At 41.0% G+C, this 24,090-nt stretch overlaps 1 protein-coding gene across 2 annotated transcripts in view; it reads right to left on the bottom strand.

Moving 5' to 3' along the window:
• The window catches only part of DLGAP1 (DLG associated protein 1), a 319,750-nt gene that overhangs the window by 143,918 nt on the left and 151,742 nt on the right, over window positions 1-24,090 (bottom strand). For both annotated transcript variants that reach the window (XM_046672047.1, XM_046672048.1), the window contains exon 4: window positions 23,065-23,305. In XM_046672047.1, the coding sequence (XP_046528003.1) occupies window positions 23,065-23,305 (241 nt within the window). The remainder of the gene's footprint in view (window positions 1-23,064; window positions 23,306-24,090) is intronic.

Genomic DNA, 24,090 nt, shown 5'->3' with positions numbered 1-24,090 from the left:
TAGACCAAAGAAATCATTGTTCAGGTTCTAAGGTAGCTGTTGAAGATCTATACAGTTGGGTGCACACCACCCTCCCTCCAGGAGTGAGTAGGAGTGTGGCGTCCTCCACACCGAACAGATGTCAGAGGCACTGTGGTAGGCAGAATAATGACCCTCCCAAAGATGTCCAAGTCTTAACCCTTGGAACTTGTAAGTGTTATCTTCTCTGGCAAAAGGGACTTTGCAAAAGTGATTAAGCATCTTGAGATGTAGAGATAATTCTGGATTAATGGACTTAATGTAATTAGTGGGCTTAATGTAATCCTAAGGGTCCTTTTAAATGAAAGAGAGGGCAGGAGGGTCAGTGTCAGAGTGGTGCAGAGTGAGAAAGACTTGGCCGCCATTGCTGACTTTGAAGATGGAGGAAGGGGCCACAAGCCAAGGAATGTGGGCAGCCTCTAAGAACTAGGAAAGGCAAAGAAATAGATTCTCCTCCAGAGCCTCCAGAAGAAACGCAGTAGCTCTACTGACATCTTGATTTTAGCCCAGTGAGACCCATTTCATACCTCTAACCTCTCAGGACTCTAAGACAGGAAATCTGTGCTGTTTTAAGTCACCAAGACTATGACTATTTATTACGGTAGCAATAGGAGACGAACCTAGGCACCTTCCCTCAAATCTTTGTATTCAATGCACTTTGATGTTCTTCAACTGAAGGATGCCCAATTAGGACTTCCTTTCTTTTTTTAAAGATTTTATTTTTTCCTTTTTTCTCCCCAAAGCCCCCCGGTACATAGTTGTATATTCTTTGCTGTGGGTCCTTCTAGTTGTGGCATGTGGATGCTGCCTCAGCATGGTTTGATGAGCAGTGCCATGTCCGCACCCAGGATTCGAACCGACGAAACACTAGGCTGCCTGCAGCGGAGCATGCGAACTTAACCACTCGGCCATGGGGCCAGCCCCAGGACTTTCTGACTATATTATCTAGTTGGGTTTTTTTTTTTTTTGAGGAAGTTTAGCCCTGAGCTAACATCCACCACCACTCTTCCTCTTTTTGCTGAAGAAGACTGGCCCTGAGCTAACATCTGTGCCCAACTTCTTCTATTTTATATGTGGGACGCCTGCCATAGCATGGCTTGAAGAGCAGTGCATAGGTCCACGCCACGAATCTGAACCAGCAAAAGCCTGGGCCGCCGAAGCGGAGAATGCAAACTTAACCACTGCGCCATTGGGCCAGTCCCTATATTATCTAGCTTTCACTGAGTTAGGCTTCTTAAAATGGACAGATGGTTTAAAATATTAAGGATAATACTAATAATGTGAGCATACGCAAACAACATGATGGAAAAGTGGGCTTGCTTTGCTATAGTTCTTCATTACTTTATAAGTTAAACACGATGATGATCTCATCAGATCTGACAAGAAATTGGCACCCAAATTTAGAATTATGGAGAATTATGAAGAACATTTACTCCAGGAACCGAGCTCTAAATATATCAAACTTTCAGAATATTAACTAATTGCATAAAGTTACCACAATGCAAAAGTGATTTTAGAACTACTGCAAGTAATGAAGGTATAGCTCGGGGAAAAACATGACTTGTAGAAGCAGATACAATACTTTCATAGAAAAAAGTGGGAGCTCAATGTCCAAAAAATAAGAAAAACAAATGTTATGCTGAGAAGTGAACTATGTATGGAGAATATAAAAATGGCCAAAGAAAACAAATGACCAACCTACAGTATTAAAAGAGAAATTCTGAACAAATAGCAGCTCTCTAATAATGAGTACAATTATTCCAAACCTCAAAGGTTGATTTAAAATTTAGTCACATTATAAGACAGAATTATTTTCCATCCAAAATATGTGTGGTTAATGGTTATGAAATCTGAATTTCTTGATTCATACAACAGAATCTATGTGACTCAAAATCAGACAGAGGCATGAGATGCATAGTAGAAATCCAACACTGTAAAGGGAAGCAGAGAGAGGGCATCCTTGGAAATGGAATGGATGCTGTCCGTGGGACATCTCGGCGACCTTAGTGAAAGATCAATGTAATTCTGAAAAGTCATAAACAAAAAGAAAAATGTGGAATATCTGCTCACATTAGGCTACTACAAGGTCTTAGAACAAACTTTAGAATGTTACTATTGACAATATTTGATTTTTTCCCATTAGTTTAAGGTATTATATTCAAGGTATGTAAACGAAACAAAACAAAAATAAGAAACAAAAACTTATCCTACTTAAAGATGGCAAACAGTTTAAGGAATGGCTTAAGGAGTAGACTGGGATGGTTTGGAAACACGTGGCAGTGTCTGCACCCCCAGCTCCCTCCCTGTGGACTCTTTACATGTTTACATACACCTCATGGATATGTGAGACTGTCGCCTGTCATGCAGCCTCCTTTCTGGTCTCCAGAACCCTCCAGGGTCCTTTATTAGGGACTCCACTGCAGAGAGGTATTTAGGAGAAACCATCTGACAATAGAAATGCCCTAATTTAGAACCCTGGGTTTAGCTCATTTACCCTGCACACCTTTAGAAGGCCCTCGCTTTGTACCCGATTTCATGTATTCCCTGATAAATATAGTATATACATATATCTGTCTTTCTAGAAAGATCTTAAAGTCCTACCCTGTGTTCTGTCTCCTCTTCACACAATGTTTTTGTACACTCTAGGACTGAACAAATGTCACTAAATTAAAAAAGAATCTTTCAAGATGCTTTGTATTATTATTGTATTATTTATAAAGCAAGATCAGCAGTTTCAGGTAGATTTTAAGTTAATTTATTTCCCTGCTCATGTTAAAATCAGACTGCTCCAAAACCTCAGACCATAATTGATATCCTCAAACAACAACTCCTTTCCTCAGCTAGATCAGCAAAGTTATAAACCTAGCTGCCAAATAAGCTTTGTTCTCTATTTGACCTTTAACGGATTTCAGAAATGTAATTTTAGATTTCCCATCACCAGGGTCAGGTTGCCCTCATTTTTGTGACACTCTGAATGTCTGAAAGATAATCTCTGTTTGTATATATCAGACAACACGTATCATGTATCTTTTTTTAGTGGACCTGTCATTTTCCTCCTCTAAACATCATCACTAAGAAGAGAAGGTAATCAACTATTTCAATGGGAAGCTGATATATGTTGAGAATTGCCACCCACCTCAGGAAACAAAAACAAAGCTGATGGATATAAAGGTCCATCTTCCTGTATCTAGGATTTGGACCCACACAAATACACCCAGGCCAACATGGCAAGGATGTTGTTCAAATGTTTCCCAAATTGTATACTTTGGAAGACCATTTCTGAGAGATATAAAAATACGTTTTGAAAAAAAGAAAGATTTTGTGGTTTAAGCAGCCTGGAAAATTCTAGATCAATTAGAATTAAAGTGGTCACTTCACTGTAGGGTTTCTTAGAGGCTTTACTACTGTAATAAGCATTGTGACTTCCTAAGAGGTTTACAACATGTGAAGTATATTCAAATATATCTCAACAGGTGAGATGTATATTTTTTTGTTTTAAATTTTTTTCTAGAACACCTCATGAAATCCTGAAATACAGTCTGGGCAATGCTGACAAGCTGCCCCGTACCCCTGTGAACTCCTCTGGGCAGGGATGATCTCCTACTACGTTAGTGTTCCTAGCCCTGAACACAGGTTTGGACAGAGAAGTGTTTAGTGTTTGCTGGACTGAAGGATTAGATAATACTCGATAATACTTGATATTTCTCTTTTCTCCTCATTCAGAATCAGAAGTAGGCAGTGTGGGAATAGAGGGTATGCTTTCCTCCCTCTGAGATCCAAAAGGACTGTCAAGAGATTTTCACATATTGAAGTATATGGGGTAACTATTCAGGTTCAAAAATTGATTTGGCTTGACCTAAAAAGGCTGACTTCCAGCCTATCAAACATACAGTGTACATCTGCTTTAATCATCAAAGTAAAGAACACACTCTCCTAGGATAAGAATGCACCCTTCCCCTCCCACGCCCTATTGCTAAGGCCCTATTGGTAACGCCTGTATTACACCCTTTGCCAACATCAGGGTCATGTTGACCTGCTAATTTGCAACTAAATACCTCTTTGAAACTTTGATGGAAATGTATCCTGGGTGTGTTTAATGCATGTTCTTTGTTCTAAAAAGGTTAAGACTCTACTGAAAACCATGCTTCTTTGCAGCGCTTTCTAAGGCCTTCCCGGGTTATAATCTTCACTCTGGCTTAAGTAAAACTCATCTTATTTCTCTTCTCTATAGAATGGTTATTGGTTATTTTGCATCAACAGGAGCTACCCAGGACAGGCTCAAATGTGGTTTCCTTTGTAGATCAGCACACAACACTGATGGTGAATCATTGCTATCCCTCCAGCCAACGAGAGGCAACACAGATAATGTTATAAATAGGGAGCTGCTACTTTTTGTAGTAGAGATTGATTCTTGTGTGGCTAAGTTTAGGACAGACAGCTTGCGACATGGATGGGTTTATGCTCTCTGCACAATGGGTTCTCTCCAGAAGTTCCGTAAGGTCCTTCCTTTACACTAGGAGAACTGACAACAATAAGCTAAGCCCTTCTCAAACTGTATCTTACTCTTACCAAATCCCTAGTTGAGAGAAGGCATCTTTAGGGAAGATGATTTGAAGGGTTTGTGGCTCATGCCTCCTTTTGATAAACCGAAAACTCTCATCTGCCCCTATAGACTGTGATGGGTGCCCTACCCCCACCCCTACCCTATTTCACTTCACCCCAGCTCCAGACCCTGAAGAGGGACACGAGGTATTTTCTTGTTTTTTTTTTTCTTTATCAAAAAGGCATACATTAAAAAGGTTAAATACTCTGGTCTGATAGGCTTCACATTTTTCCCCAAAAAGCTCCCATGAGGGTCAGTGTTATTAATCGTGGAGAGAGCACAGCTCTCTTTCACATGTTCATTCCACAGGTATTTTTAAGGCATCTATTATAGATGTTGCTGTTCTAAGAGCTGGAGATTTACTAGCGAATAAGACAGAAAAATTCTCTTCCAGAATTTTTTTTTTTAAAGATTTTATTTTTCCTTTTTCTCCCCAAAGCCCCCCGGTACATAGTTGTGCATTTTTAGTTATGGGTCCTTCCAGCTGTGGCATATGGGACGTCTCCTCAGCATGGCCTGACGAGTGGTGCCATTTCCACGCCCAGGATTCAAACCTGCGAAACCCTGGGCCACCGAAGCAGAGCACGTGAACTTAACCACTCAGCCACAGAGCGGGCCCCTCTCTTCCAGAATTGAATGACAAATACCCAAGTAAATATCTAATATCATGACACTTAGCAATAAGCGTCACGAAGAAAAAGAAAGCATAGCAAAGGACATGGGAATGACAGGGGTTGGAGCCGGGTGGCCATGAGACAGGACCAGGAGGAACAGGAGAAATAAGGACTGAGGGGTGGGGACTGGAGAGGATTCCAGGTCCCGGGCCAGCAGCACCAGAGCCTGAGGCAGGAACGAGCTGGCTGTGGTTCAGAAGGTCACAGCTCCCCATCATGGGTCGCCACTGCCTGGTGAGCAGCTAATGGGTTAAACTTGGGAAGCACTGTGGGCGAGGGGCAACAAGAAAGCCAGGTGCCTGGAAGAGAAGAGTCCAGATGAATAACAGAAGAGGTCCGAGAGGCAGGAGGGGCCATCCTGGGCAGGGCCTGGGCTGAAAATACAGTGATCTCAGCTCCGGTGTAAGAAGACGACACAAGAGGAAGTAAAAAAGCAAGGAGCATATTACCTGTTGTTTCAGGCATTAAATCTGATAAGAACCTGATAACCGGGGATGATAAATGTGATAGCCTGATGCCTCTCATAATGACTCCAGTGATCAAGTCTTTCACCATAAAAAGGAATCCGATCATATCGCTAAGAACTACAAAAGCCACTCTAACAGCCAGGTGAACTGGCCTGTTTATAAAACTGGTCTATTGGAGCAAAAATGAAATGTAGAACAAAAAAATAAAAATACCCACCCAGGTGAGACTTTATATACCAAACACCTGAAAAGTGGCTCACGTCCCACACAGATAATCAGCTGTGTTGACTGTGGTTAGGAAGAAGACAGTCCTTCTGACCGTGATTGTATGGTTTAGGGCAGGCAGTGAGGTGGGCTGTGCAGACGGGAGGCATCTAGAAATGTATACTGCATGGGTCCTGGGTAGAGGTATTTTTGGTAAGTTCGCACTGGGCCTTGGGGATGACGGCAAAGAATGACCAGTTAATGGCTAGAAGTTTTGGTTGTCATTCTGGTCTGTCCCAAAGGCTGAGGTTGTAAACCCAGAACAAACATTACTAAATGGGGACTCTCACTGCTCTTGCCCTCTCAGAACCTAATCTCTTGAGAAATGCACCCCACCCTCCTCTTTTGACTGTTCTAGAGTGGTGGGTGACAGTGAGACTGTACGAGGCTCAGACTGGCAGCTCTGGTGGCACCACGCAGGATGGCCGTGGGAGCAGCGGCAGTGTCAGGTGACAGGTCTGTGCTTTGGTCTCTGCTTCACATGGAAAAGGCCCTCAGTCTCCCTGCTCCCCAGGGTTCCTCACTGGGAAGTCTCACCTGGGGCTCAGGCTTGTCACCTGTCCCTGTGAACTCCCACAGGGCTCTCCTTAGAGAATACCTCCCCAGTTATTTAACCTCAGTTATTAAGAGCTGATAACTGCCTGAGGTGTTATTTTCTCCAGCTTAACAAACGGGCTCTGATTTTAAGCAGGTCCATTAAAGAGAACTGAACTGGGGTGTCCAATGGCAGGTGGGTGGGGAGGTAATTATTGGCAAGGGCTTATCAAGTCACAGAACTGCCCTTCTATTCATTCCTTTGCCCAGTGGAGCTGAAGTGTAGGGGTCCCCAGCAGAGAAAATGAGAAGGCAAAGGAGGTGATCAGTTTTGGTTAAAAAGCTTAAGTTATCACACTCTGCAGCTTGCGGAACTCTAAGTTTAAGCAGGCGCATCAAAGGTAGAAGCAATTCTATCCAAACTGAACCAATGATGTCAATCAATTCACCAGTTTGAAAGCCAAACTTAGAAGATAGTGAAGTAGTACTATTGATATTCTTTCCTTTAAGAAGTTATCCTGCGATGTGCTCAGATGGATGGAGGTGGGGTGGGTACAGAGAGGGGTGGGGGGGGGGGGAGGATATAGTGAATATTTGCAAAGACCCATAATTGGCTTTTATTTAAAAGATTGGCACCTGAGCTAACATCTGTTGCCAATCTTCTTTTTTTTCTTCTTCTCCCCAAAGCCCCTCAGTACACAGTTGTATATTTTTAGTTGTGGGTCCTTCTAGTTGTGGCATGTGGGACATGGCCTCAGCATGGCCTGATGAGCAGTGCTAGGTCCATGCCCAGGATCCGAACTGGTGAAACCCTGGGTGGCTGAAGTGGAGTGCGCAAACTTAACCACTTGGCCACAGGGCCAGTCCCCCATTATTGGCTTTTAAAACTGTTATTTTCAATTAATCCTCATAAAACAATGCCTTGGTGCAAAATCAGACACTGGCTGTTGGAGGATCTGTATACCCAAGGCAGAACCTGAACCAGCACCGAGCACAATCAGGGTTAATTTTGAATCCAGGTAGTTCTACCAATTCCCCCTCTCCCTGCTTCTCCCCCACCATTCACAGCTTTATCAGCTGAGCTACAGTTTGCACAGCTGTAACTGATTGAACTCCTGCTCACCTTTCCCAGAACATTTAGTAGGTACCCAAACCTACAAAAGCTGATATTAACCAGGCAAGTGAGAAGATTAGGAGCAAGAAATGATAAGGATGAGGACGAGGTAAATCCAAGATGGATAGGGTTGGAAGCCTGTGGATACATAACTCAGACAACCAAGGTTTATGCAGTAATTGGAAAGATTTGTTAAGTTGGGGGAGGCGTTAGATGAAAAGGGGAGATGAGTACATTTTCCAGTAGCTTGTTAGTAGTTAGAAGTATGAGTACCTGCAAATTGCCTTTTGGGATAAAATTGATGCATACGGAATGGCGGGAGAAGAGCAAATTGATGAATGATGCTTTTGCTTATACTCCTATTCTCAAGAGTTTGCTTTTAGTCTTCCACTTCACCATGACCTTTAGAACATCATAAGTATTTGGTGGTCCTTCCTCTGATACGCAGTGTAACACATTCTCAATATAAAAACATGCTGCCTGTGAAAGGGAACGTGCAGGAAAGCCTGGTGTGCGGCAGAAGTTCAGCAGGCAGCCACAGTCTGAGGCATGCGCAGAGTACCCACATTTATGCACAGCACCTTCAGAGGAAGTGCCCAGCAAGCAGAATCAGTCAATATGGCTATTTCATTAACGCTTCAGCTGTCTCCTTTTCAGCCTATGTGGAAATAGAGAAAACTAACATGTGGGAAATCTAAAAATAAAAGGTTTTGAAGATGATCTAACATTTTGAGTTACGTAAGAAAACACAGGCAAACAAGCAGAGACATTATCAAGATTGTGTCTTACTCTGAATCATCCGAATGCTTCTGGGGGTGTGGTGTTTACATCAGAAATAGCTCCTTAATTAAGAAAGAACTTTATCTTAGGACCGCAAGTTTCTTAAGCCCCTTTAAAAAAAAATAATTTTGATCCAGAACCAATTTGAGGGGAGAGAAGTGTGGGTGTACTGTTGAGTAATATAATCCTATTAAGTCTTTCTTTGGAAGCAAAACAAAACTGAGCATGATTTTCTAAGATGGTTTAGGGCCTCCGCATTATGCAATTGAAACCAAGAAGAATTACATTTGGAAAGGATCGTTACAAACTACGCACAGGGTCAAATAGTCAATGGTTTTTCAAAAAGAACCAGAGGTTGTGTGTGAGTGGATGGAGGAAAACACCAGAAGGAAGGCTCTGAATAACACACACAGTTGTCCTTAAGGTTAATGGCAAAAACCCTAAAGCACCAGGCAGGAAATAAGCTTCGGTTTGCTTATTGCCTTTGGTTGAAATCCTCCCATTACTCACATTCAGCTAGAGTGCCATAGATCTACTAACAGGTTTAAAAGTACTCACTGATGTGGGTTTTAAAATGCAGCAGACAACACAGCAGAGGTACTTTCTCTTTCACTCCTTAGACGAAGATTTCACAACGCTTTGGAAGTAATGTGGCCTTCAAGATACGGGTAGGGAAACATCAGCCCATTGTGCAATGCAGTGTGACCACGTGAATGAAGGGAACTCAATTGCTTGTTTCTGGGGTCTCATGCATGCCATGTTCCCTCACACAGAGAGTTCTAGAAGAACATATGTGAGAAAAGAGAATCGGTCAGTGTGGCTCACTTCACCTTTCCCAAAGTTTCCCTGAGAGCTGTTGGAATAGGTCAGAAATGGCCAAGTCCTTTGAGCTCTCTCTGGCAAAGAATAAGAAAAAGCAGAGGCAAAGGAGAAATCTGCAAGGAGGTTTGAAAAAGGAAAAGACAGATGCTGCGATGAATGTCCCCAACGAACCCAGTAACATCTACCTCTACCAGAGCTAGCAGGGTGCTGTGAAAAAGCACTAGCCTTTGTGTCATGGCTTCGACACTTCTCACGAAGCAAGAGTTCCTAATACTTTTTTACTGTGAATTTGTCAACATCACTTTCTTTCCTAATGAATAACAATTATGAGTATTTTCCATGACTCTCCACAATTCCATTCAGCACTTCACTTTTTCTACTTTCTAAAGTGTTCTCGTGTTTCTAAAAACACAGGTGGCCTATACTATTATATTAGCTTGTGGCTGTGGCAGAAACCTTTTCTCTCACCGTAATTGCTTGGGGAGCTTTTCTGGCTGGAACACAGGTAAAAGCTGAAAGCGTTCCTCTGAGAGTTGAGCTTTGTCGGAATAAGAACTACAAAGGCACGGATTTATGTTTTTAAAGATACCATAAGCTGGTTTTATGTAGCTTTATGCCTTTGTCCTAAACTCCCTTCTCCTCGAAAACCACCTGCAACTGTTTGGAAATTAACTGCCTCTGACATCTGAAGGGAAAAAAGCAAAACTATACAATCTACAAAAACTTCACCTGCTACCACAATGAGAGTCAGGGGACACAAAGGAAAGGATCATCTTCAATTACCCAGTCTAACCACTGAAACTAAGAGACTTCATTTAACCAAGAAAATTAAAAGAAAACAGATGAAACCTGAAGGATATGCTGATGTGAGATGTATTATTGCTTCCAGATAGGACCCTAACCATGAAATGTTAGCTATTTCTTTTTTAAAAATAAAATTTCTGGGGCCAGTCCCATGGCCAAGTGGTTAAGTTCACAGGCTCCACTTTGGTAGCCCGGGGTTTGCAGGTTCAGATGGTGGGTGTGGACCTACACACGGTTCATCAAGCCAATGCTGTGGCAGCCTCCCACATAGAAGAACTAGAATGACCTACAACTAGGATATACAACTATGTACTGGGGCTTTGGGGAGAAAACAAAAAAGAGGAAGATTGGCAACAGATGTTAGCTCAGGATGAATCTTCCTCAGCAAAAAATCAAAATTAAAAAATAAATAAAAATAAAACTTCTTTTATTATGAAAGTAAAACATGCCCACTACAGCAAATTTGGAAAATAAAGTATAAAGAAAAATCAAAACCATATTTTGTTCCAATACCAAAGATAACCACTGTTTAATATTCTAGTGCATTTCCTCCCTGTTTTTTTCTGGGCACAATTTCTTGACATAGTTCTGAACTATGTGTGTATGTGTGTACATAATGTGTGTACACAATTTTGGGACAGTGCTTCAATGTACTGTAGATTTCTATCTTGATATAATATCGGAAGTCCTCTTCCTCTATATATTATGAACTCTTTCTGAACATAATTTTTTCAGTTGGCTTAATAGTCCATTGAAGTGGATGTTCCATAATTTACTGAACTTTCCCTACTGGTAACAACAAAGGTTGTTTAAATCTTTTACCATCGTAAATAATGCTGTGGTGAACAATTTTGCCTAAAATTTTTCTGTTTCAAATTCTTTCTTTTTTTTTTTCAGGAAGATTACCCCTGAGTTAACATCTGCTGCCAATCCTCCTCTTTTTGCTGAGGGAGACTGGCCCTGAGCTAACATCCGTGCCCATCTTCCTCTAGTTTATATGTGGGAAGCCCACCACAGCAGGCTTGCCAAGTGGTGCCATGTCCACACGCGGGATCTGAACCAGCGAATCCCGGGCTGCAGAAGCGTAATGGAACTTAACCACTGCGCCACCAGGCCAGACCCTCTTTCAAATTATTTCTGCAGAACAGATTCATAGAAGGGAATTAGAGGTAAAAACTAATAAATATTTAAAAGGTGTCCAAAGATTTCAACACAGGGCTTGGGTTGTCTCTTATGGCTTGGATGGGTGCAGAATGGGAGTTTTGCTGTTTTTTGGTTTTTAATGGAGATTCAAAATAGGGAAGGGACCCCATGTTCCCAGAAGCTTCAGAGCTGCTTTAGAGCTTATCAATACTTCTTTTGGACTTTCATAGTACTCTAGTATTTCTGTGGATGAAGAATGTGATGCATTTTAAGAGCAAGTTAGAAAAAATACAAAGAATAAATGTTGATGCAAATCCTTTAGAGGTTTTCTCATATTTTAATATTCATTCTGGAGATGCAATCAGCAGTCCACGAAGTCCCCTTCTTCAGATATCACAGATTAAACAGAGATTTAAGACCAGGTAAGAACTGAGGATACTGTTAGCACAACTTCTTTATTTACAGATACAAGAAGGAAAACCTCCATGGGGCATTGGCTAGGAGAAGTGGGGAGGAAGAGCATAAAGTGGAGTTAACAGCCTGAGAATAAAATGGAAGGCTTTACTTGCAGAAGTTAACATTTACCAGTCTCCCTGGTTCTTACTCTTTTACCCATTTCTAGAAATTCTTTCCCCAAATAAGAAATTATTGAAACTTTGTTCTTCAAGATGGTGTGGGGGAGACATGTGACCAGCCCACTCTCTCTAAAATGAAGTGGTTTATTTTCAGGTGCATGGGAAAAAGGTAAAGAACTTGTCGCCTCTGTGTAGATGTAGGAGTTATCCTAGAAACCTACAGCATTCATTGAAGCAGAAAATTTCCTGAGGAAATCCTACATTTTCACCTGTCAATCACCTATCAACAAATATTCATGGGGCAAATCTTATATGCGAGAACTGTAGGTTTGTGTTTCAAAGGCTAATTGCTGAACCAATGCAAAGCTATAAATTAAGGGGTATTTAAGTTCCTTAACTCATCATTTACATCACAAGGAACTAACAGACACCTTACATAAGAGCAGAAGAGACTTCAAGACTGCTATAGGCCACAGTTAAGAGCTTTCATTCTCTTGGTTCAAGCAATTTAGAAAGTGTTTAAGGGCTTTTAAAGAGTGGGGTTTTCTCTTTTTCTGATGGACAGCTATTCATGTTTCAGGTAATGAATTTTTTTGTGTGTGTGAGAGGAAGATGGGCCCTGAGCTAACATCCATTGCCAATCTTCTTTTTGCTTGAGGAAGATTGTCGCTAAGCTCACATCTTGTGCCACTCTTCCTCTATTTTGTATGTGGGACACTGCCACAGCATGGCTTGATGAGCGGTGTGTAGGTCTGCACCCAGGATCTGAACCTGCAAACCCTAGGCCACTGAAGCGGAGTGTGTAAACGTAGCACAATGCCACTGGGCCCACCCCTCAGGTAACTAATTTTTAAATGAAAAGAAAGTTACTTTAATTTGTGTCAGTTTTACTTGGCTTTACGTCAACATTGTTTTTATTTAATGGAATACAGTAAATGCACTGTCAGTAAAACTAGAAAAGATACTGATGTAGCTGCCATTTGAATTTAACAAACACAAGGCAATTCCATAAGCTATATACATAGAGAATGTCTGGTATTAGTACTATTTTTTAAGACAAGTTGTGCTCTATTAAAGTTCAACTGTGACTTGATATGCCATGAAAGTCATCCTAGATTATTTGAAAGATAGTGGATACTGCTATCTTTGAGAATTCTTTATCTTCATTTTTTTCTAAATCAAGACTGTTGAATTTTTGTTTTGAGTAGTTGGGTATCTTTAGAGAGTATATAACAGCCCATAAGTTGTAAAATGGTAAGAAATAATAGTTGGACAGGATTGGGAAGGAAGATAATGGACTCTGACAATGATAAGAGGCACTGTGAACAGGAAGCCGTAGCTAAATGTAATTTTGAGTGGTTTCCCATTTGCGAAAGTTGAATTATGTTAGGTGGGGCATCTCTATGTGTGGAAAGAATTATTTTTCTGTTTGACAGGTAGAAGATGTTATTAGAGATGAAACAATGCCTTCCTACCCATATCCTCTTCTAAGGAAACCACTCTCTCAAACCACCCATTGAGGGAGTTGTGGCCACTCTGTCACTGGAGTCCCAGAAGGACAGGAGAAGGAGGGGGGATGAAAAAGCAGTCATAGAGATAATGGGTGAAAATTTCCCAAACTTGGCAAAAAATATATAGGCAAATACAACAGACTTTCCTTTTCGTCTAAAATTTTCTAAATTTTCTTTCAAGAAGTAAAAAGTATAACATTGTATGATGTGACTCAATGTACATGGAGGAAACATTTAAGATAATTATATTATAAATGAGAGGGGCAAAGGGACTTGGAGAGAGAGAAGGTTTCTACACTTCATTCAAACTGGTAAAATGTGGACAACAGTAGATCTTTGTGGTGATGGAATAGTTCTGTATCTTGATTGCAGTGGTGGTTGCAAGAATCTACAAATGTAATAAGATGTGAGTTATCCATATACATTGTACCGACGTCAACTTCCTGTTTTTTTGGTTTTTTTTTTGAGGAAGATTAGCCCTGAGCTAACTGCCGCCAACTCTCCTCTTTTCGCTGAGGAACTGGTCCTGAGCTAACATCTATGCCCATCTTCCTCTACTTTATATGTGGGATGCCTACCATAGCATGGCGTGCCAAGTGGTGCCATGTCCACACCTTGGATCCGAACCCGCGAACCACGGGCTGCTGAGAAGCAGAACGTGTGAACTTAACCGCTGTGCCACCGGGTCGGCCCCTCCTGGGTTTGATACTGTATGCTGGTTATCCAAGACATAACCGTTGGGGGAAACTGGGTAAGGGGTACAAGACACCTCTCTGTACTATCTTTGTAATTTCCTATAAATCTATAATTATTTCTAAACAAAAAGTTAAAAATAAAGATGATGGAAAGAAGTTCCTTGAAAATGATAAAAGCAAACACTTCATGTCTCATTATGATTCTCTGGCCATAATCAACATTTTGGAAGAGGGAAAGGTTTTTCAGAAGCAAAGCTGTGGGTGGATGGACTCAGTGATTTTCTTTTTTAAATTAAATTTAATCGTGGGGGAAAACATGTGATGGAATAAGAATATCAGATGGAAAAGAACGTCAAGGTTGGCCTTTAAGAGAGACAGGATGGCAATCCTACCCAGAAATTCAGGATGAGTTTCCATCTTGATCACATCCCTTGTCAGGGATACGCTTCTAAAGTATGAAATTGGTTAAGTAAAGTTAATTTCAATAATATTATGTATCCCCTTGAAGCCATAAAACTATAAAATACTTTAGGATGAAAACTAATTAAATTTTGATAGTTTCTCATATTTTTACAGATAATTTAGGCTAGTTATTTTCTTCTGTAAGTTAAAAGTTATCAGAATTAGTATTCTCAATAATAATGATAACTTTTTGTTTCCTCTTTAACCTTTTTCTATCAATTATCTTTATGTTGGTGGAATCTCCAAGTCAGCAGGACACTAGCAGGTGGCAAGGAAAGCTTTCAGAGAGTTAATAGTGACATGATCATTGATTCATCATTACAATAAATATAAGGCTGGGTTTTTTTTTTTTGCCAATATAGTAAAATCACGGCACTATTCATTTTAATTTTCTCTGTTTTTAAATAAGGACACTTGGTAGCAGTAAAAGGTTGCCCTGAACACTTGACAGAAAGTCAAAGGCAAGAGTAATAGACAGAAATACAAAACCTCGGGTCTTGGCTTTATCACCTGGAGCTACATAATGCTGCCACCAAGCCTGCTGTTAGGGTTGTTCAAGTGCCAGCATCATTACAGGTATGGTTTTCAACTGCTGTTACTTTGCTATATTTGTTAAAGCTCAATACAAATTAGATCAGACAACTCTGGACTATGAAGGCTTTAAAAAATGGCAGTTTCTTTAAGTACAAAACAGTGTCCATGGAGGTATCATAAAGATTTTTAAAAAAGTGAATTTCTATGTTGTCATGTCACTACTTTTTTTGAGAAATCTCCCATATAATATATGTTCACATTGAAGGAGTCTGACTTTCTAATTTGTGTTTCCTGACTGATCTTTGCAACTGGGTTGTGAAGGCTCACATCTTTGCTTTACAACTTCAGCGAGAGACCAGTCAGATCCGGATTAAATCATTGTAGTATTCTTTTACTTAGTCCAACGCAGAGACCTCTGATCATTTCGCCAGCCACAAAACAGAATTTACCATCTGCTTAGTTTACACCGGAGTTGGCAAAACTTTTTTTTTTTCCATTCAGTGCTGTCTGACAACACTATGACTAGATCAAGAGATTGGATATTTGATCTTTTAAATCTGTCATAACGTCAAAATGACAAAGTGCAATGTGAAATTTTAAACTCAGAGAGTGTTTTCCTCTTATAGGCTTTTCTCTACTCATTTTAATTTCTATTTTTTTACCTCTTTGATTTCACTTTAAACAATATTCCACAGTTAGACAAATGAACATGAAAAACCATGTCAATAATATGTGAACAAAAGTTTCTTTTAAAAAGAGAGATTTTCAGAAATTTGTATGGAAAATAGTTTTTAAACATGGCAGAAGCTAAATGAATATTTGTAGGAAGAAAAATGAAAGGAAAGAGCTCCTAGGCCTCTTATTCCATAGACAGATTTGTAGTGAATTATTTCAGGGTATATAATACTTTACTAAGCATTTATTGATGGATCAAGAGAATTTAGGTGGCTCCTCCGTCACTTACTAGTTGTAGGGCCTTGGTTAAGTTGTGTAAACTCTCTAAGCCTTAATTTTTTTCCCTGTATGATGAAAATGATGATATCCTATCATGTGCATGTCATGGAGTATTCATTAGGATTACAGGAGATAATCTCTGCAGCTGGCTCATAATGCTTGTCAAATAGTAAGTGCTCAAAGGCTAGCCATTATTATAATTGTTAAACTAAGCCAGATTGAGAGACTTAAAGTCAAAGCCAGGGAAGAGGCATTCTAACGTGTCATTTACGTAGTGCTTCCTTATTAATGATCTCATTTGAACCTCCTAATAATCCTAAAGGCCAGAAGACCCTGGAGCCCCTTCGCTGTTGGCCATGTGACAGCCCCTCAGATGGCAAAGGCAGACTTGTGGGCTGTCTACAGATCCGGACACCTGGAGGCTCGGCTCTGTTCCAAGAGGTGATTTATGTAGGCAACACAACCCGAGGAGAGGAAAGCCTACGCGACCCTTTAGACTTCACATCTTCTTCTACGCCTGATAGGACTTTCGCATTTTACAACTGCATAATAATTCTGTTATTAGGAGGAATGCCCCTTCATGTGCCCCAAATAAAAAAAGGAAAAGTTAAAACCAGAAGTCTTCCAAAACTTAACATGTCGGTTTTCTCAGATAGGAAAACCAGACAAGTTACCTCACAAGAAGCATAGGCTGTGCCACAAACCTTGCTCTTAGTTTTCTTTCGGTCTGAGCGTCCTCAGATGGGGGTAGGTGGATGTCTCCAGTTCTACTGGGACTTTTGGAGAAATTGAAGGAAGGGAACCTCATTAGCAGAAGGACAAGGAACTAGTCCAGGCGATATCTGAATATTTATTATTTGACCTTATCTTGAATGGAAAGGAAAGGGTCTTTGTTCAAAAAACTTCTGACTGATGCCTGTTCTTTGGACTTCCCTCATTGCTTTATAAAAAAAACCTATTAATTAACTTAGTGCCTGTTAGAAAGAAGTGAGCTTTCTCTGAACTCTCACAATTGGTCATTACTGCTGGTAAGAGAAGCAGCATTATGATTTCCTTTTACATATGAAGAAAATGACGTTCAGATTAACTTTATAATCATGCAATAAATAATTTGGAGATCTGGGACCCAAGCAAGCAAAGGGCTATGGCAGGGAGACCTGGGCTTTTGTTCTGACTTTGCCTACAGCTCGAGGCCACCACTTTGGTCCTTAGTTTTCTTGCCTTAAAATGGGTTCAGTGGATTAGATTGGGGTGGTAACCTTTTTCTGTAAAGGGCCAGATGTAAACATTTGTGGCTTTCTGGGCCATCCAGTCTCTGCGGCAACTACTCAACTCTGCCACTGGAGAGTAAAAGCAGCCACAGACAACATGTGAAACAAACGGGTGTGACATTGTGCCAATAAAACTTCATTTGCAAAAATAGGCAGCGGCATGGATTTGGTCCATAGGCTGCAGTTTGCAGACACCCGGACTAGATGATATAGAAGTTTCTTCTACTGCTAAAATTTTATGATTCAACTTGTTTTAATGGCAATGCTATTTCCCTAGGAAAGTCATCTTGATTACACAATCGTCTGCTGATTATACAGTTTATGAGTACTTAAATATTTTTCTGATGTTCATTGTAGCATGATTCACAATAGCCAAGGTATGGAAACTACTTAAGTGTCGTCTGTTAATGGATGAATAGATAAAAAAGACGTGGTGTATATATACAATGGAATATTATTCAGCCATGAGAGAGAAGGAAATCCTGCTATTTGTGACAACCTAGATGGACCTTGAGGGCAGTAAGCTAAGTGAGCTAAGTCAGACAGAGAAAGACAAATACTTACATGTCGACCCTAAAAAAGCCAAACTCGTAGAAACAGAGAGTAAAATAGTGGTTACTGTCAGGCTGGGGGGTGGAGAATCGGGGAGATGTTGAGCAAAGGGTACAAACTTGCAGTTGAAGATGAGCAAGTTCTGGAGATCTAACACACAGCATAGTGATTTAGCCAACACTATTGTATTATATACTTCAAAGCTGCTGAGAGACTAGATCTTAAATATTCCCCTTACAAAAGAGAAATGATAATTATGTGAGTGCTAGAGGATTTAGCTAATGCTGTGGTGATAATCATACTGCAATATACAAAAGTATCAAATCAATACATTGTACACCTTAAATTTACACAATGCTGTATGTCAATTATATCCAATAAAAAGTATTTTTCTGCTTCTTCTCTCTCCTTTCTTCCTCCATTATTGAATGCCTACTATGTGTACTGCAAATATAAATTACCTTAATGTTATTCTGCTCAAGATTTTATGTGTTTAAGGTTTTTTGGGTTTTTTAGGGGGATGGGGCGTGAGGATCAGGGAATATGGGATTGGAGTGTAGGATGCTTGAGGGTAGGTTGAAATGTGATCTTCTGGGTGGGATGGCTGACTGGGAGTGAAAACGCAAATGTGTGGGAGGACCTCTGGAACATTAGCCCCGATCTCAAACGATCAAGAGTAGCTGCTTTTGCTATACTGAGCATGACCTGAGTCCGTGTGTCAGACCTGACAGCAATGGAAGAGTGTGTGAAGCAGGACTACAGAAGAATGGGTCTCAGTTCAGGGGAAAATATGATCTCTTGTTAGAAAAATCAAACTGTAAATACTGCTGTCCCAGGGCTCCAAACCACACCCAACAGGGCAAACGGTGTTGACTCCCTGACTGGGGTCCTCGCCCAGGGAGAAGCTTTATCCTGCGCCTGCACTGCCCTTCCTGGGGGCTCCGTGGAGGAATGGAGACCAGTTGAACTCCATCAACTTTTAAGAGCTTCCCCTAATAAGAAAAGAATATAACACAAAGGCAAAACGTCAAGAGCAACAGTGTGGCAAATGAAGCTACTTATTCTATAGAAATTATATTATTGCTACATAAAGCTTCTTTGAAAAGCTTGTAATTTCAAAGTGAAAACTTTTCTTGAGAGACCAGAGAATCAAATATCATAATAGTTTGCTATTTCCATCCAAGATAATTATTTTTATCCAAATATTATATTGGCTTTTAAAATCAAAAAAAGCAATAAATGCTTATATTAAAAATTTCCCTCTTTCTATACCACCTGACCCTCCCATAGAGCGAGGACCCAAACAAGCAAAGGACTATGGTAGGGAGACCTGGGGTTTTGTTCTGCCTACTTGCTGGGTAGCCACTGCAAATGGTGTACGTGTGTCCTTTCAGACCACATGTGTGTCTGGGTATCTGTATGGGTGTATCTACTGATGATGATTATACAATTTTTTTGCTTATTCAGACTACAGGTATTCATCAGATACAAGTCTGTCCACCTACAATGTGGTAATGCTTTTGATAGGTCCTAGAAAATGCTCGGTGTCAGAAGCAGAAAGAAAACTCATCCTTAAACACATACAATTGCATCGGTATAGTCCATAAAAATCAGGTTTACTCCCTACTCTGAAGTGGAGGTTTGAGTATATTTCCGGCACCAAGTTCTACTGTTACCTAAATTATTGAGATGACTGAGGCAAGGGTGCTTGTTTTCCCATAGTCCAGAGGATAACTAAGCCACTTTTTCATTTTACTTTTCTACAGTAGGTCTGATCCTAACCTAATAGTCCCAGGTGCAGTGGTTTACGTAAAAACTTGCTGACTCTCTTAGATGGACAGATACCTGGGTGCTTGAAGCAGAAGACAGGCTGAGAGAATATAAGATTCTATGATCATTAGATAAGCCAAAAAGTCAATAAACCAAAGGAAGCATCACTATAAGTCCCTCTCTAACTCAGTTCCTAATTTGCCCTGATTTGCTGGGACAAGCCTCCATTAATTCTTGCTCACATCGCTAGGGGATCCTGAGGGCCATGTGGAGCCGAGCCCATCTTTCTGACTCTCCCATGTGTTATCAGACACTTTTGTGGACTTTTGTCTGTGGTTCATTTTGCTAATATGAAGACTGGACAAGGCTGGAAGAGAAAAGCTTAATAGTGTATTTTCTTGAAAATTTGAATAATTTAAATGGGCTGACACAAAAATCAGAGACTCAGAATGCAGATTGTTGTGGGGGAAAATTATGGCTAATAACTGCGTTGACAAAAAAGAATTTTTTCCGGGCAAGAGGAAGTTTAGGAAAAATGGAACCTGTTGTGAGTATCTAAGAATAATGAGCAAAGGAAGAGAAGCGAAAGGAGAAATCTATGTCATGTTCTACTCAAGACGATGTAAATGATGTACATCGGGGAAACGGTTAACATTCGAGCAAAGTAATTTCCTGATTTCCACAGATGAGTGAATTCTTTCAAAAATTAGCAAGTCCTGTGAGAAAATAGATTTTCTGTGTTTTCTACAGGACATTGTATTTGATTTGCTGTCAGAAGGAAACCAGTAGAAGAATAAAATTAATATGACAGTATTGAGATCACGTGAGAGAGAAAGGAAAATGTGAGCATGTGTGTATGTGTGAGTATGTGTAAGTGTGTCTGTGTGAAAGAGAGAACACAGGAGTAGTGGGGAGGGGTAGAATGAAGGACGCAACCTTATTATATCATAAAATAACGGCTTTTTAAAAAAGAACAAATCTATGGCAGAGAGAAACTGTGAAAGGCGCTATTAGAATTCTTAGAGTTGCACTCAAATATCTGAAAGGGTTACTTAGAATCTACTACCATATTTAGTTCTTAAATTGTTTATTTTTCCACGACTGTAAAGATGATATATCATATTCAGTTTGATGGTTAAGGGTGAAGTCGCCAGCTGCCCCATGCAGAAATCTGGTATTTTATGCTTCAACGCTCCCAGGGACAAGTCACATCTTTCCGCCCCTAAGCCCTGCAGCTGCAGCCAAGACTGGAGTCCCCTCCCCTCCCAGAGAGCTGCAGGGGGATATGGCTCCAGACCTGGGATGAGGCATGCGGACCCAAGGAGCGGATGCAATCACCTTTGTGGTGTTTTCGTTTACTTCTCCCTACTTCTTGGCATTCTCCCACATAGGGCCAAGGGCTAAAGCCCCTCCAATTCAATTTACACTCTAAATGGACCAACACAGGACATCCTCTGAGGCCCTACTCATCTCCTTCTCTGACAGGCCTGATAAATGTCAGATTAGCAAATACTACAAACACTACAAACAATTTTGTAGTCTAAGTGTGTGCCATCCAATATTTGGGATATACTTACACTACAAAATTATTCACTAATTATCTGAAATTCACCTGTAACTGGGAATCCTATTGTCTGTACTCTTGGAACCTCTGGAGTATCTGGGAAGGGTTTTAGGAAGGCCAGAATACGGGTATTTGGGGTCAAGAGCACAGCACAAGAACTGATGCAGAAAGTGTAAGTAAATTGTCTCTTAAATGACAAAAACCACAAAATCCCCCCGAGGGCTAAGCAGAGAAAAGCCATTCCCAGTCTCTTGCCCCTTTATCCACAACACTGCTCCCTGAGGAGGGAGGAGGGAGCCAGTGGCACTTGGCACTTCTGGGCAAGCATCTGCATTTTGTGTGTTCAAGCAGTGATTTCAGCACAGAAGAGCAGCTGGCAGGTGACGGGACTATTTTACAGAGAATGGACCAGACACTGGGAAAGAGCTGTGCGTGGAGGAGGGGTAGCAAAAATGGGGAACACCAAAGACACAGTAATACGCCAGAGGCACAGGGCAGAACTTCAAACTACACTTACTGCACGAATGTAAACACACACATAAATATGCCCATGGATGAATTAAAAAATACACCTTTTCATTTCATAAATCAATATTAGCTAATTTATTAACTTTGTGACTGTCTTTGTAGAACTTCCTAGTGAGCAAGACAAACATTTACCGTGTCGAGTTGGAGACAGCCAGCCAGGGCTAGAGTCGCTGGGCTCCCTGTGGAGCTGCTGAGCCAATGCAGCATCTAGAAGCATCCTTTTCCTTAATCCTGAGATCTTCATTTGCGTTAGTCAAAATGAGCTCCTATTGTTTAACCACTAATGGTTTTTTTATTTTTTTACAAATTTGTATCTCAATCTCCTATCTCAAGTTAGTAAGATTTTAACTCACGTTTGAGGACCTAATTAATTCTCAAGCCTGCAGAAGTTCTAGGCTGAATGATAATTACTGACATTTGGGGCACCTAGAATGAAAACTGAATAATACAATATCCTGGCACAGGCTTTTCCTTCTAATTTATTCATCGTTACTTATCTTGACTCTAGGTTTGACGATCTTCTTGTGGAACTACTCCTATATTGGAATTATGCTGAATTCAATCAAATTCAAGACTGGATGCAGGGAATTTTCTTCTGGGACCCAAATGTTACTAAAAAAAACACACCACCACACACATTGTCGAGCATAACCCCCGGCTATATTCCCATGCAGGTTCCAGTGTCATGGAAACCAGTTAAGCTCTTCTGTGCCCCTCTGCCTAACACCTACTGATGAAAATACAGTTTAATGGTATAAACCTAAATTCACTTTAGAGAAAAATGGAGGTACTCTATACATACGACAGTCAGAGGGTTTAAAATAATGAAATAAAATTGCCCTCTGTTATAATGAAAGAAAACTCATAAAATGTTCAATCAGTAGTACTGGGTCATCCATTTCTTCCTTTTTATTTTCTCACAGTGATATTTCAGGTCTTTTGAGATAGTTATTTTGTGGATATCTTGGAATTAAAAAAGCATTCCAACTCAGTGATGCTCAACAATCAGGATGTCTGATTAATTTGGGGGTCACACCCCTAGACGTCAGAGCCTGACTACAGAGAGTAGGAATTGATGGGGATGAGTTTGTTGGCTCCTAGGATGCTGTGTGGGGATCTCGGGAAGACCTACTCCATGTGCTGTCCCTCTTGGTCCTGCACTTGCAGTTTCCTCTGCTGATACCAGAGATGGAGAGGGAGAGAGAACAGGGAGGTGAATGCGGCCAGAGGCTGGGGACAGAGACAGTCAGGGAAGCAAAGCCATTATTTTGTAGGGCATGGGTGGTATGTTGTCACCGGTGGTAAGAGCAAGGGCACAATGTACAGCCTTTCTGGACAATAGTGCTGTAGCCCAGGCGCAGAGGCCAGGCTGGGGGTGACCCATCGTCACCGGGGAGCCGGGGGACAGCCGCTCTGCTCACTCACCCGTGCTGCTCTGAATGGTCCTCACGGTGGTGGTGGTGCGCGGCGGGGAGGAGGACCTCAGGGACACGCACTCGTCGTCCTGGGAGCAGCCCTTCTCGATGGCCCGCACATAGCTGTGGCTCCGCATGCGGAAGCAGCCGGGCATGGGCAGGTCCAGGGCCTCCACGGCCTGCGACTCCAGCTCGCTGAACACAGATTCGCACACCGACTCGAACTGCCCGTTCACTTCCATTTCGCTCACCTGCGGGCAGAGACAGGACACCGTAGCACCGCGCACTTCTCAGCCCGGCGGAGAAGCAGCCTCTCCATTCAAGCATCTCCGAACGTCAGCCCGCCGGAAGAATGCCCCGTCCGATTACTTAAAATCCAATGCATTTTATTTCCTCCATGTTACAGACTGTAATTGAACGGTATCTAGTTTATAATCCCAAGTAGTCTGTTAAATTCTAAAGAAAAACAGCTTTGTTTTTAGAACGTAAGGAATTGTGGGGCTGGGAAGTCTTATTCCAGCGCGCGCCCAGGTGCTAATTCTCCTTATATATAAACGCAAATCTAGGGAACAATTTTATTGGCCCATAGAGTTTGAGTATTTCAGTTAAACTGTTTTCAGCACAAACATTTTAGAAACTAGTATTTTCATTGTGCTGTTGGAAGTGACTCGTTCATCAAATGACTTTAGTGTTGACTGAAGCTTGATTTAGTGCAAAGTATGGAAACAGGCCCTATATTTCTGGTAAGATACTTAACATTCTGCACAAAAATAGACTGAACCCAGATATGTCAAAATCTTCAAAAGCAGTCTCAAGATTTCCAAACTATTTACATACTATCTACAGAAGGTTTCACTCTTCTTTATTAAAAGCCCATATGGTCCACAAATTGTTTATAAATATGTTTTTAAATCTTCCAAATGAAGTCCTCCTTTTTTTTTTTTTTTGTCCTGCTGAGGAAGACTGGCCCTCAGCTAACATCTGCTGCCAATCTTCCTCTTTTTGGCTGAGGAAGATTCGCCCTGAGATAACATCT

Source organism: Equus quagga, chromosome 9 (assembly GCF_021613505.1).
Source record: "Equus quagga isolate Etosha38 chromosome 9, UCLA_HA_Equagga_1.0, whole genome shotgun sequence".
NCBI lineage: Eukaryota > Metazoa > Chordata > Mammalia > Perissodactyla > Equidae > Equus > Equus quagga.
Note: the sequence above shows the minus strand (reverse complement) of the source record. Positions and strands in the feature narration are given on the sequence as shown.